This window comes from Cajanus cajan, chromosome 8, assembly GCF_000230855.2.
Source record: "Cajanus cajan strain Asha chromosome 8, NIPB_CcT2T_4, whole genome shotgun sequence".
Taxonomy (NCBI): Eukaryota; Viridiplantae; Streptophyta; class Magnoliopsida; order Fabales; family Fabaceae; genus Cajanus; species Cajanus cajan.
In genome coordinates this window covers 57,311,889-57,327,248 of record NC_138524.1, presented here as the reverse complement: position 1 = coordinate 57,327,248, position 15,360 = coordinate 57,311,889, and the positions used below count along the sequence as shown (strand labels likewise).

Genomic DNA, 15,360 nt, shown 5'->3' with positions numbered 1-15,360 from the left:
TTTTTTAAATACTTTTAATTCGATAAACTAACTTACAAGCTTCTTACTTTTTAACTCTCATTCTATAACTTATAAGTTTTTAGTTAGTTTATAACATTTTAACTAACTTACAAGCCAATTCTACTAAACACATCCTTAATAAATTTTATTTAAAAAATAAGATTGGAATTTTATAAGTGTCATAATGAAAGAGGTTTCTCCAACTATTATTATTAATTCAAGAATTATAATAACATATAAAAATGATACAATCTTTCCACATTTTTTTAAAATATTTTTTATCTTTATAATTATCTTCAATAAGATATAAATCAATTACTATTTTGTAACTTTTATTATTATTTTTTTAGAGGAATGTAAGTGACCGTGAAAAGTTGCTTAAAAAAGGGAGATTGGTCCAAGGATTTTAATTACAGAATGTGCTCATTTTTTAAGGTAGTTTCATAATTATGTAAATATGATGAATGATAGACTACTTTTTTTAGGTGGTTCCTTATGCACCATTTTCCTAGACCATTAGGTTAATTTGGTACATATAATAATACTATATATTTAATTAGTGGAAAAAAAATTCTACGCGACTCCGTTATAATTTTTTTTATTTTTATTTTAATAGTTTTGTTCAATTATTAAAAATTATGGATCGTTATTAAAAATAAAATAAAAAGGTAAAAATGGACACTAAGTAAAGAAATTTCTTTTATTATTATTAATGATAAAACACTTGATACTTTTATATTTTATTTAATAAAAATATTTACAAATTATTTATATTTATTAGATGAATTGGTGTTTTGTTTAATTTTTAAATCTAAAAAATTTATGTTTGAATTTTGTGTTTATAACTTAATATTAATTTTTATTATTTAAAAATTTATGAATATTTTTTTTTCTCTCTCTTGAGTGGTTGTTTTTGTTTGTTGTCATCATAAATTCCCATTCCCTCCAAATAGGCTTATTTCAACGGTTTTCTTTTCACCGCGAAACTCGGTTTTGGTTTCTCTGATTGTAGAGGAAGATGGAGGAGTATTTGCAGTACATGAAAACTCTGCGCTCTCAAATGAATGGTACTTTCCAATCCATCCACAACCTCATCGTTTATTTTCTTTAATCGATTTGGAAATGAAAACTGAAATTGAATCAGATATGGAGGATGAAGCGGCGAAGATTTCGGTCGAAGAGGAAATGCAATTGACAAACATACGCACTTTGGAAAAGGACATCGACTTAGGTCACCTCTTGCATTTTCAATTTTCATGTCGTTTTGTTCCATTTCGCTCTATCGCCTAAGGAGCACCGAGTAACCTCACCATTATTCTATTTATAGAGCTTAATTTCTGTGCATTGTGACTTGTGAGCGTAAAAAATTTTACGCTTAAAATTCTTTACCATGTCCGTACATACAATGTTTATTGTTATTTATAAACTTTGGAGTTTGGACTGAAGTACATTTGCTATGTAAATGTGCAGCAAAATCTGGAATTACGCAATTCAAGGAAGACAGTGAGAAGATGAAGGCAGTGAAGGGTGAGATATGCTCAAAGATATTGGAAAAGCAGAAAAGGATTGCCTCTTTGGAGTTTGACATATCCAAACTCTCCCAGGTCTCATTCATTTGGTTCCTTAGCATTAATCTTTGCATCTGCAATGTGAATTTGAGGCACCAGTTCAAACAAAATTTTATGACTGAGCTACCACTTTTCTCTGTTGTGATCAATGATCCCGCTCGAGTGTCAAATATTAGAGATGTGATTACTTAGAAAATAGTTAAGAGTTTGTTAGTAGAAATGCTTATTAGTTAGTTATTACTTGCATATATAAATCAAATTAAATGGCTTAATGTACTCGCCTTCCTCACACCAGTAAATTCTATGTTTCAGTCTTGTACATTTTCTCTCAATCTTTTTCTACGAACTTTGAATTCTAACAGAAAGTGTGATTTGTTTGTTGTTATTGTTATAGATATAGTGATTCTGCCAGCATTATTTGGTGGATTTCATCTACGTGTTAAGTCATATGCTATCACACTTGCACGCATTAACTTGGTTTACAAAAAATGTGGTAGCAAGAAATGTATACTTGCAACTATGAAATAAAATTTTAAATTAAAAGCTGTTTTTTCCAGAACAAGTCAAGAGTTAATATAGGATGGATGTGAAAACTCGATCTAGACGAGGTTTTAGGATTGGTTATCACATATGAAGAATTGGGACCTTATTTCTTGTTTTGACACGCTTTTTAGTGCTTAGTGATTAAGAATTAAATAAAAAGGAGAGAAAGAAGAAAAATTTCTGATGCCTTGTGCTGGTTCCTGACGCTGTTCTTGACTCTTTCAATAGACTTTGGAGCTTATTCAGCAAGAGAAAGTTGGGCTATCTGCCAAACTTTCAGAGAAGAGGTAAGTGATGATGCTAAGGGAAAAATCTTATTCATTTGATGCATATCCACCTAAATTGCTTTACTGTTTCAGAGCCTACTATAGCAAGGTTGCAGAGGAAATTAGTGCCAAATTACAGAAGCAACAGGTTCGCTTTCTTTATTATTCTTTGTTATCGCTGCGTGACCTTTGGAGCTGTAGGCTCAATGCATGAAGTAATATATAAAAACAACTGACAGCAGATGTTGACATCAAAGAGGTTATTATGTTTGGGAAATAATTCCATTAGAAATACATTTATGTTCTGCATGAAAAATGTTTTGTGCCTTTGACCGAAAATTACATCCTGAACAACACAATCAACTAATGAATGTGTTTGACAATATTTGAAGGGTTTGCAAGTTTCTTTAACTATCTTATTAGTTAGGTTGACTAAAATAAATTTATTTGGTACTAAAGTTTATTTTTGTAACGTATATTGATAAGATAATTGAAGTAGTTTATAGTTAATAAACTCTTAATTTTTTTTTTAATTTTTTATCCCCATTAATTTACTTAATATGTCTACTTTTTTAATTTAGAAGCCCTTTTGCTATCCTGTCATACTCTCACTTTTTTAATTTATAAGTTTTCCGCTTATAAGCTATTTTATAAATTGGTTTTACCAAACACAATCTATAAATATCGAGTGTCATTTGGGTATCAGAGAAAAGAGTGGAAATACTTGTTTATTTTTGGTAGTTGAAGACGCTAAAAAAAAAAACAAAAGGAAAGAAAAACAAGGTTAAAACCCTATTTTGGTCCTTATAATATTTTTTTGTTTCAATTTAGTCTCTAATTAATTTTTGGTCTCAATTTGGTCCCAAGTTAATTAATTGGTTTCAATTTAGTCCTAAATTAATTAATTAGTTTCAATGTGGGACTTTCCGTCCAAATTGCTTTAACGGTGTTAACTTTTGGCCACGTGGACGCCACGTAGATGCATACGTGGCATCCACGTGGATGAGAATTTTTTTGAAAACACTTGGACCCAGAACGACCCATTCTGAAATCGGAACGGGCCGTTCTAGGTGCACTTTTGGTGTGTTAATTTTGCATTCAGAACGGTCCGTTCCAAGTGCAAAATTAACACACCCAAAATGCACCAGAACGGCCCGTTCCAGTTTCAGAACGGGCCGTTCCGGTTTTATTTTTATTTTTTTATATATAAAATATTAATAATTTTATAAAATATATATTATTAATTATATTTTAATTATGTTATTATATCCAATAAAATAAATATATTAATATTTTTTATATATTTTATTTTATTATGTTTATTTTATTAATTTTTATCATTTTATTCCTTTAATCTTAAATAAGTTGCAAAAAATTATAAAGTGATATTCTTTTTATCTTATTAATTATTATATTTTTTAATAAAATTAATTAAGAATATTGGTTTAATTACATTTTTTATCCCTCAAGTATTACAATTGTGCAGTTTTGTGATCTCCAAGATTTTAATTGCATAATTTTAGTCCTTAAAGAATTGCAATTGCACGATTTTGGTCCTTCAATTTTTAATTGAACAATTTTAGTCCCTCAAATATCATAATAGTATGATTTTTGTTTCTCCCATTAAAAATTAATAATTTTAATATATATATGTATATATATATAATATTTTAAAATTAAATAATTATTTATCTATTCAAATTAACGTATATTATAATTTTCGATATTATATCAATAATATCATTAATATATTTATAAATAAACTAATAATTTGATAAATATAACTTGTTATATATTAATATACTTTTACAAAAATATAAGTATATTAATTAGAAATATATATCTGATCTTATATATTTATATTTTTGTAAAAGTATATTAATATATATTAATTTATATTTATCAAATTATTAGTTTATTTATAAAAAGGGTAAAAATATTATTGATATTAATTTATCAATAATATTAAAATACTAATAATATATAAATTTTATTTATTTAGTAATAGTAAATATATATCATTTGATACATTAAAAAAAAATATATGTTAATTTAAATAAACAAACAATTATATAGTTTTAAAATATTATATATATATATATTAAAATTTTAAAATTGTTAAATTTTTAATGAGAAAGACTAAAATTCCACAATTATGATATTTGAGAGATTAAAATTGTTCAATTAAAAATTGTGAGACTAAAATTACACAATTATAATCTTTTAAGGACTGAAATTACTCAATTAAAACCTTAGAGATCAAAATTGCATAATTATAATATCAAAAACACAATTAAGTAAAGAATATTTTATTCACAGTTCTGGAACGGGCCGTTCTGAAACCAGAACGGCCCGTTCTGATTTTAGAACGGCCCGTTTTGAAAGCAGAATGGCCCGTTCTGATTTCAGAACGGCCCGTTCTGCTTCACTGGTGGTGTTTAAATTTTGCAACCAGAACGGCCCGTTCCGGTTTCAGAACGGGCCGTTCTGGGTCCAGGTGTTTTCAAAAAAATTCTCATCCACATGGATGCCACGTATGCATCTACGTGGCGTCCACGTGGCCAAAAGTTAACACCATTAAAGCAATTTGGACGGAAAGTCCCACATTGAAACCAATTAATTAATTTAGGACTAAATTGAAACCAATTAATTAATTTGGGACCAAATTGAGACAAAAAATTAATGAGGGACTAAATTGAAACAAAAAAAGATTATAAGAGACCAAAATAGGGTTTTAACCGAAAAACAACAAGCAACAAGAAAAGCATAAACTAGAATCTCATAAAACGCTCTCCAGCAGCAGCATCCGCTTGAAGCAATGGAATAATATCTAGAGGAGGCTCCATAAAATTAATTAATCTGTCAGGACACCTAAGGCCCAACTTTGTAAAATAGTCTGCACACTTGTTGCAAAATATTTTTTAATATTTTATCATGTAAACTTTAAAAACCATATTTAAGATAATTTATGATTAATTGATCATATACATAAGATATATTCTTTTCAAATTTACATATTGCTTTAAACTTTAATTAAGTAAAAATGTATTTAATAATAATAATAATAATAATAATAATAATAATAATTTTGTCACTCAAGTTTTATGATTTTGCAAATTAATTAACCCTTTTCTCCCCTCAAATTTTATGATTTTGCAAGTTTTGCCATTCAACTTTCATATTTTTTTTCACATTTTACTACCTTGTTTATTAACTATTTATCTCTGTTAGTTGATCACTTGACCATTGATGTAACATGTTATTTATTAATATAATATGTTGACTCTTAATGTGTCATGTTGACTAAATGATATATTATTTATTGATATAAATTGATGATGTAAATATAGATGATGATATGACATAATATGTTATGTCAATGATCAACATGTCATATCAATAATTAATAAAGACTAACAATTAATTAAAAAGATAGTAATACATGAAAAAAATAAAAAATTGAGTTAAAAAATGTGAAATTTTAAAAGTTAGATGATAGTTGGTGAAATCGTGAAATTTGATGATAAAAAATATAATTAAGCCTTGTTTTTATGTTATTTCTTTATTGTAATATTTGTGAGTATTATTTATTTATACTTATATATGTAATTAAATATTTGTACATAAATTGTGTAAATAGAAGTATAGAACAAAAATGAAGAAAAAAAATTATCAATAAAAGTATTTTTTTCATGCTATGATATGATTTTATTTTATTTTTTTTTATAATTTTTACTTTATGCCTTTTAAATTTTATGATTTTATCAATAATTTTAATTCAATAGAACTCTTTTAAAATAATCAATACAATTAGCGTATGTATGAATCATTTTGTATTAATATATCGGTGATCCATAAAATTAACGTATGTCCTATATGAAAGTATTAAAGAAAATTTATTAATACTTAATAACATATAATGTCATTTAAATTATTTACAAAGTATTTTTTTCTTTAGTAAGAAATAATTGTCATTATGTAATTTTAATACATATTATTCTATTTATAGAAAATATTTTATACCACTTATGATCTTAATTATTAACAAAAACATTAATTTTTTCTTTGGTCCTAATTATAAATAATAATTATTAGATTTTAAAGTTATTAAGAGTTTAATTTCTTTTATACCTTCATTTATTGTTAACTTTATTTCTTATATATTTATATATAAGTAACATTAAATATGACAACCGTTAAGAATATATTTAAATAAAGTTTGAATTTATGATATAATTAATTAAAATTAATTATATTAATTATTGTTTTATTTTTATAATTATTTATAATTAAGATAGGAGATAGTATTTTATATTTAATTGTTAATATTTAATAATCCATATTCTCATTAAATATATTCAAAATTATTTTTCCTGAGCAGAGATTAAGAATGTCCTTGATGCTTGTCATGATACATAGATTAAGCCACTTCTGTAATCTACTTTTTATTCACCAAGTAAATATATTTTTCCATCATCTTTGTTCCATTAATTCTATTCTGGTACCAGCTATGCATTACATTTTTTCACGTGAGTTCTTTCATTCGGTTTGTTGCAACTTTGTACTGAAAAAAAATCTTTGGCAGGAATGGGTCAGTACTAAGAAGATTAACAGAGAACTGAAAGAGCATGATTTGGTATGGCTTTTCTTATTCGTTCAGATAACTTTAAACAGTTTATCTAGAATACCCTTAATCCCTTGTATCCTTTGGTTCCTCTGAAAAATAAGAGTCCTTGGTATGTGTTTGAGCAAACTTCTACGAGCTTTCTTATTTATTAGGAAATAATATAAGTATTGTCTAATAAATTATTTACTAAAAGGAAGAGTAAAACAAAGAAAACTTCCTCCGATTCCCAGGTCTTATTTAACTTATATGCTTTTCTGACAAGTATTTCCTTTAATTTTGAATTTATGCAGGTCACAGAAAAAGTTGTTGGGCAAAGAAGTAAAGCTAAAGGCATGGCTCTAGACTCTTCCGTGATGTTTTACAGTGTCTTACGCAAAATGACTTGTGATAAGTTATTTGAATTTGTTCATTACTTTTTTTAATTTTTTTTTTTATAAATTAGCTTTGGTAGATGGAAGCAAAGAAATAGACCCTCCTGAAATTGTTAGCAAAGTTTAAGAAGCGTATTTTGGCTTCTAAATATGGGTTGCGTGAAGGATGAATATTTAGTTTGCCTCCACTGCCTGCTTTCCATAACCAAGCTTATCTTTTGATCATTCAACCATAAAAGAAGCACTAACCGATAAAGGTTCTACTGATGAAAGTTGATCAAATGGAAGACAGTCTGATCAAATGGAGGAGCCATTAAAAAAAAGACTTGCAAAAGCTTTTGACTAAAACTTTGGTTTTTAATAGTGTTCATTGGTATCAATTGATCCATGTAGCCAAATGCACATAGAGAGAGAAGGCTTCTTGTTTTTGTTGTTAAATGCCGTGCCATTTATTATTACCATTCTGATGTTTGAGCTTCAGGTTATATAGATAATTGGTGTGTGAGTGTTTAAAAAATTTCTGTTCGATCTAACATAAAGTCATTATGATCTACATGTTATGTGATATTCATTCCCCATATAATGATCTACATGTTATGTGATATTCATTCCCCATATAATGATAAAGGCAACCAAGAGTATGATTTTAATGTCAGAATTGTAGTCCCTAAACCCTAAACTTTGACTGATGAAATACTCATTCAAGGACTATTTGATAAATGCATACCTAGGGACAATAGATCTAATTTCATTATTTGTGGACTAATATGACTCTCGTGCTCTATCTTTCATGGACTAATTTGACTATTTATTCCTTTCTTTAATTTCTACTTTTTTATCTGTCACTTTAAAGTGAAAATAAATAGAATCATATAATGGCATTGCTATGCATGATAATGATCACTGTAGATATTGCAACAACTGTAGAAAATTTAACATGCTTGTTGAAAGAGAAAAGAGAAGATGAGGATCATGTTTCTCAGTTACACACCGGAGAGCTTAGTATATAGATTGCTTACAATGATTACAAGATATGGGCTAATGGTTGATGTTAAAGATATGAAAAATATGTAGGTGAAACCTAGAAGCTAGTTCCTTTGCCTCATGGCAAGACTACAATTATTTGTGGTTGGGTTTATATAGTGAAGATTGGATCATATGGTGATATTGTTCTGTTCAAAGCTCATTTGGTGGCTAAGGGCTATACTTTAATTTTTGGTCTCGATTATGGGGACACCTTTTCCCCATTGGCTAAGATCACATTTGTTTGTATATTTCTTGCTATGGATGTCATTTGGCATAGGCCACTTCATTAGTTGGATATTAAAAATGCTTTTTTTGCATGGTAAGTTGCAGGAAGAAGTTTACTTGGATCAACCACTTGGTTTTACTATTTTAGATGGCTCTCACCTTATTTGTCGTCTTTGTCATTTTCTGTATGGCCTAAAGCAATCTCCTTGTGTCTGGTTTGATTAGTTTAACTCTGGCTTAATACAATTTGGTATGACCTGATGTGAGGCTGACTACTTTGTCTTTTTTCTTTACTCTCCATTTGACCTGTGCATTTATCCAGTGGTCTTTGTTGATGACATAGTAATCACTGGTGCCGGTTTTGATGGCATACATCAGCTCAAATCTCTCCTTTAGAGTCAATTTCAGCTAGAAGACCTAGGATTGCTCAAATAGTTTTTAGGCATTGAGGTTGCTCAATCCACCTTTGGGATAGCCATTTCTCAGAGGAAATATGCTCTACATATTCTTAGCGAGACTGATATGCTTGACTGTCTCCCAAATGACACACCTATGGATCTCACCGTGAAGCTTCTTCTAGGTGAGGGGGGAGACACTGAGAGGCCCGAGAAGATATCGGTGACTTGTTAGTAGACTTAATTATCTCATTGTCACTAGGCTAGATATCACATTTGAAACAAGCGTGGTAAGTCAATTCCTAAATGCCCCGTGTGATTGCCATTGGGATGTTGTCATGCACATCCTCAGATATATCAAGAACGCACCAGGTCGCGAACCTTTATCTAAAGACAAAGGAACTAAAATTGTTTGTTGCTTTGATGCTGATTGGATAGGATCATTATCAGATCGGAGGTCCACCTCTGATTATTGTGTTCTTATTGAGTTGAATTTGATCTCATGGAGAAGCAAAATACAGTAGCTAGATCTAATGCTGAAGCTGAATAACTGCATGTGAAATTACATAGCTTAGACTGCTTCTACAACAGCTATAGTTTGGAGACATTCGAGATACCAAGCTTATTTGCGACAATCAAGCCGTTTTTCACATTGTATCTAATCCAGCCTACCATGAACGAATTAAACACAAAGATATATTGTCATTTTGTAAGGGAGAAAGTGCTCTTGGACGAAATCACCGCTAACTTTGTCAACTCCAATGACCAACTGTCAGATATATTCATTAAATCTCTGAAGGGGCCTCATATTGATTGCATTTGTGACAAGCTTGGTTCATATGATGTATATGCTCTAGTTTGAGAGGAGCATTAAAGATATGAAAAATATGTAAAGCTAAAAATTAGGGATTACAGATCCTTTTCTTAATTGTCCTTCCTGATTCTCTTAATTGTAATTCATTATAAATAAAGTAGACATTGTATGGATCATTGTGCACAATTCCTGCAATCTCCTTTAGCTCACTATTATACGTACAATGAATCTTGAAAAATATATAATAATAATAATGGACATTTCAAACAAAGCTTTTAACTGAGAATTTGTTGATGAAGTTTTGGTAGATGAATTTAATATCAATTAATGATCAATACATTGTTCATGCATTTTAAGATGCATTAGAGTTATGACTGTCGGTCCCTTGTGGGATTGGTTCCATAAGATAATATCGCTTGGTTTAATTTCTCAAATTGAGAACCAGTGGAATTTTGTTTAGTCTGAGTTTAAACTCAAACCATCCCATGAATACCTACGGTAACCTACATCTGCTCACTGTAACAAAATCAGTAATGAGTGGGATACCTTGATTTTGTCAAGGCTGAAAACTGAATCAAAAGTCCATTTTTATTTTTTGCTATTAAACTTGCAGACATTTTATAAAGCCGTTTTTTAGAACTGAATTTGACACCGTAGCTTTCTTTTCATAATCTCAACTTGCAGGGAAGGCTGGTGCTGATGATAACCTTGTCATGGATAACGTGGTAGGCTTCTTTCATGAATGTACACTACATGGAATTGGAATCTGGTAATTTATCTTTGTTTCACAGGGAAATGATGTAAAGAAGAATTTAATCACTGAATTGGATTCAGCTAAAGCAAGGCTTGATGATATTCTTATTCTGAAAGCCAAGGTTCTTACGGAGAACAAGAAGGTCACATATCTGCATCCTTTTCAGGCTGTGAAGTATAAATTACTCGTTTATGGTTGTTCATTTAATTAATTTTTGTGTACCTTTTTTATAGCATATGATGGAACATTTCATTGATTCTACAAAATAAAATTCAGTGTTTTAAATTACGCAAATCATTTCAATCTGATTTAAGTTCTCCTGGTCCCTCCTAATTTTTGAGAATATGTCTAAAACAACCTTCCATTTTTCTCTTTTGTTTTTCCATTTTTTTTCTACTACTTCTACTACACTTTACCATTTTAGTCATATTTTTTATGATACATGATGGAATATATACATGCACACCCCTTTTACTTTGATCAAACTTGAATCCTTGCATTTGAAATACAGAATATGTTGATCATCAAGTTTAATTAGACTTGGTGTCTTCGAAACTTCGTCTGCTAAATTTTTGAAAAACTGACCTCATACAAATGGATTTGATGCACACACATTTACCCCCACGCTCTATAATAAGAACACTGTTAAAGTTTACAACTGCCTCCTAGATTAGAATTACGGTTCATTCTATTTAAACAGTGTGCTCTCTAGTCATGGATAAAGTTCTCCTTAACTGAATTGATATGATTACTTTTACTGGTTGGGAAAAATTATTTTCTGAAAATTGCCATTTTCAAGCTTTCACAAAGTTAATAGATGCAACCATTTTGCCCGTGACAAGTTTGTTAAAATAGCTGTTGATTATGTTGAAAATCAATCTTTTGCCAACAGAAAGATGCAAAAATGGCCCTAGGCATAATTACGGGTGTAAAGTTTTATATGCAAGGATTTCTTTTTCCACCCCTTAATGCTTTCAACTTTTCAAGAAACACAGAATGGAAAGTTTTGATTTATAGTATGCTAATCTGGTTATAATATCTGTAAACTTTCTTCGCTTCTTACTATTATTTCTTTTTAATCTTAGATAAAACTGGCTATTGAGGATGTGAAGTGTAAAGAAAATGAGTTTAAGGTTGGTTGTTATTCTGCAGGAATAATTGAGAAATGTGTGATTATCATAATGTTTCTCTTTTAGGTTGGTCGAGTGGAAGACATTTCCATTTTATGTGTTTTTTTTTTCCTATACTGATTTATTCATTAGATCTTTGATCCGAAGCTACTCTTTCCTCTTATTGGAACAAGCAATAAATTTGTGGCTTTTAATCAATGATTTTGTAAATTATCTTATCTAAGTCTTTATTCACAATGAACGAGCGATGCTAGCCAGAGCTAAAAGCAGCAGATGTAACTGCTCTTGAAGAGGAATATAACGCCCTTTTGTCAGACAAAGCAGGAGAAACTGAGTACTTGCGATCTCTAGAGAAGCAAGTTGAGAAACTTAAGGTAAAATAAGTTTCTCTGTTTAATCCATTGGAAAATTTTACAATGTGCTTAAATAATTATCCACAAAATATTTATAATAGGTCATTGAATGTGAGCATCAAACAGGCATATATATAATCAAGTGATAATATCAATTAAACAAATATAAAAATCAAACCTGTGTTTTAATTTCCCTTTCCCTCACACTCATGGATATGCATATAATTTTACAGGAGATAAGTCATGTGGTAAAATGTGCTTGTGGAGAGGAATACACAGTTGCAGTGAATAGGTAATATTTTTAAGAGAACATGGAACTTCGGGTGGCTGTGAATTTAGTCGTTCATTCTGATCTTCGTCATATAATGTTATACAATAGTCTGGAAAAAATTGACTGCATGGTTTCCTTGACTTCTCTGATTGTATTTCCACTGTACATAGATTAATATACAAGACTTTTGACTGTCTTTTAGTTTGACAGCTATTCAAACTAAAAAGAAAATCTGTCCAAAATAAATGAGATATATATTGTAACACCTAACACCCTCAATTAATGCCGGTAGATCAAAAAGCATTAATTTGTGAACAGAAAACTGATGACATTGTCCAGTGAGAGACTTGGTCAACATACCAGTTCATCATTGACATGTTTACCAATTGGATGTGAACAATGGTGAATTACATGAGACAGTTTATATGCTAATTTTATAAGGCACAATGTTAACAATTGCGGAAAGCGGAAAATGGCGGAAAGCCAGTAACGGAGTCTATTATTTATATTGCTTAGAAATTTTCACTTCAAAATCGAGACAACATAAAGAGCTTTTCCAATCAATGTGGCAAACACAAAGAACCTACAAAATCATGATAACATGACCCAGTTACGCATTTTACGCAGATATGGTGTCCTTTTTCTCTTGTTGATCCATGGTATCACAAAGAGCTACCCCTATGGTCTCTGGCAAACAAACCAATGTCAAACAGGATGACATTATAACTACTCCAAACACGCCATAAGAGAAAACATCATTTTTCCTCCCCGCAGCTATAAAAAACGGGCTGAATATGCTGCCAAATACAGTGGCTTGCCTCACCAACGAGGTTGTAGTGTTCCTTACACTCGTGGGAAACAGCTCTATAATGTAAATGAGAAACACATTATAAGCTGTGACATTACAAAAAAATGCTACCAATGACAGTCCCACCTTAGCCACTTGCAGCCCTCTGCCTACAACCACGCACAATATACAACATATCCCACTTGCTACTGAGAATGCAAGAATAGATGGCTTTCTTCTGTAGTTTTCCAAGAAGTAGGTGGCTACACAAGAGGGTATTTCCATCAAGGCATTGAACACAACAGCCAAGTAAATGTCAAATCCCAAGTTCCCCACAGCCAAAGGCATGCCAAAATACACCATTCCAATCCCAACACCAAGCACCATAATTGCCAACATCCGTTTAAGAGCCCAACGTCTCTCAAACAACTCTGCTATTGATGAGTAAAGTTGAAAAAATGAGGACTTTTGTTTAGGAGGAACTTTTAGTAGGGTTGCAGTTAAATCAGAACCATTCTCTACCGAAGAAACTCCTTTAAGCATTGCCATGGCTTCTTGCTCTCGGCCTTGCATGAGAAGCCACCTTGGAGACTCAGTAACAAAAAGGTAGGCAATGACAGAGTAACAAATAGCAGGAATGGATGTCCACAAGTAAAGAGATTTCCATGAGGAATTTCTGTTTAGATAAGCTATTCCAGGCAAGACCATATACCCCAAAGTGAAGCAGAAATACTCAAGAATCCCCACCGTGAACCTCCACTCTGTGCTCACTTTCTCGGTCAGCAACACGAGAACACATGTTGCAATGGATGAACGCCAAAACCCAATGAGGAATTTAAAAGCTGAGTAGACCCAAACATTGGTGGAGAAGACAATGATCACAGAAGATATGGACATTGATAAACTCGACAGAACGAGGAGGTTCTTTCTTCCAAGAGATGTGTCAGCCAAGGTGGCAAGAAGAAAGGAACCAACAAGGCAACCCATGAAGAAAGAAGACTGAGGTAAACATGTGATGAAGCTGCTGGCACATTCAAGGCCAAACTGGGATACGATTGTCTTAGAAGAGGGTCCATCCCAAGCCCAAGAAGACTTTGGGAGCTTGCAGATATTAGAATAAGAGGTGCACGTGGTGGGATCGGTGCAGTGCCAAGTTGGGTAGTCGTCAGAGTAGATGGCTATGAAGGATTGCTGTGCATCAAAGCACATGGCACTGGCCACAAGGGTGCATTGCACCATCTCTGACCACCCAAATCTCCGCAAACCATTCTCTATCACTTCATCTGATGACGGAACCAGCTTTTCCTGCACAACAGAATCAGAGTCAGTTAAAATCGGAACTGATTCCTCCATTTCTCTTTTGCTTCTCTAGCGTAAGTCAGGGTTATGAAGACCAGAATAGGTCTATATGTACAGCGCTGAAGTGATGAGTAAAACTCTCACCAATCATGTGAATATACACAATGACGTGCACGTTTACGGTAGTGGGGGCAGTTCCCACACTAAAATTTTGTTTATTTTCTTTTTTATATTAAATATTAATTGTTTTATAAAATATATATTATTAATTATATTTTAATTATTTTATTATATTTAATATAATAAAATATATTAATATTTTATTTTATTATTTAATTATCTTCAAATAAAGATATATCAATTTGAATATATATAGAAGAGTAGGATCCACATAATTTTATATTCGAATATGGTGCCATCAAAATTAAATCAAAGTTAGCATCGTATAATTGAATTTCAACCAAATGTATATGGTAGGAGACAATCCACATCAAGAGGAATAAAAGTAATTGTTACTTAGTTTTTTTTAACTTAAACATATTTAAATAAAAACATTTATTCTTATAAAAAATACACATTGCACTCATAAAATATTTTTGTTTTAAATGAGTGTAGAAATTTAGAAAACTAAAAAAAAACAAATTGATAATTTTATTATTTTTATCCTATTAATTTTTATCATTTTATTCCTGTAATATTAAATAAGTTACAAAAAATTATAAAATGACACTTAAATATAATTTCAAACAGAAAGAGAAAAAGAAAAAATTATCACTTTATTTATTATAAGACAATTCTAATTTATTAAAATAAGGTATTTTAAATTTTTATCATAAAAATATATTTTTCTAAAAATTATTAAATTTTTTTAGTAAAAATGACAAAATATTTTATTGCCCTATTTAATAAATTTCTAGATCTGTCTCTAATA

At 30.4% G+C, this 15,360-nt stretch overlaps 2 protein-coding genes across 2 annotated transcripts; one reads left to right on the top strand and one right to left on the bottom strand.

Annotated features, from left to right (window-relative positions):
* Positions 1 to 924: 924 nt before the first annotated feature.
* On the top strand, positions 925 to 12,797 carry LOC109788731 (tropomyosin). Its single transcript, XM_083061691.1, has 18 exons — positions 925 to 1,067; positions 1,145 to 1,231; positions 1,471 to 1,604; positions 2,340 to 2,398; positions 2,471 to 2,525; positions 6,963 to 7,013; positions 7,295 to 7,421; positions 8,285 to 8,377; positions 8,519 to 8,640; positions 8,732 to 8,811; positions 9,374 to 9,478; positions 9,592 to 9,854; positions 10,520 to 10,560; positions 10,627 to 10,731; positions 11,675 to 11,722; positions 11,974 to 12,093; positions 12,306 to 12,364; positions 12,662 to 12,797. The coding sequence occupies exons 1-18, from the start codon at positions 1,019 to 1,021 to the stop codon at positions 12,747 to 12,749; spliced, it is 1,686 nt and encodes a 561-aa protein (XP_082917817.1). The 5' UTR covers positions 925 to 1,018; the 3' UTR covers positions 12,750 to 12,797.
* Positions 12,798 to 12,816: 19 nt separating this feature from the next.
* Positions 12,817 to 14,483, bottom strand: LOC109788730 (organic cation/carnitine transporter 3). The gene has a single exon (XM_083062043.1). The coding sequence runs from the start codon at positions 14,481 to 14,483 to the stop codon at positions 12,963 to 12,965; it is 1,521 nt and encodes a 506-aa protein (XP_082918169.1). The 3' UTR covers positions 12,817 to 12,962.
* Positions 14,484 to 15,360: the final 877 nt, after the last annotated feature.

Excerpts from the sequence above, each read along its gene's own strand:
- LOC109788731 (XM_083061691.1), top strand. The coding sequence starts at position 1,019 with ATGGAGGAGTATTTGCAGTACATGAAAACTCTGCGCTCTCAAATGAAT. Across the intron at positions 9,855-10,519 it reads TTGCATTTGTGACAAGCTTG|GGAAGGCTGGTGCTGATGAT; the intron begins GTTCATATGATG and ends CTCAACTTGCAG. Across the intron at positions 12,365-12,661 it reads TACACAGTTGCAGTGAATAG|AAAACTGATGACATTGTCCA; the intron begins GTAATATTTTTA and ends ATTTGTGAACAG.
- LOC109788730 (XM_083062043.1), bottom strand. The coding sequence starts at position 14,483 with ATGGAGGAATCAGTTCCGATTTTAACTGACTCTGATTCTGTTGTGCAG.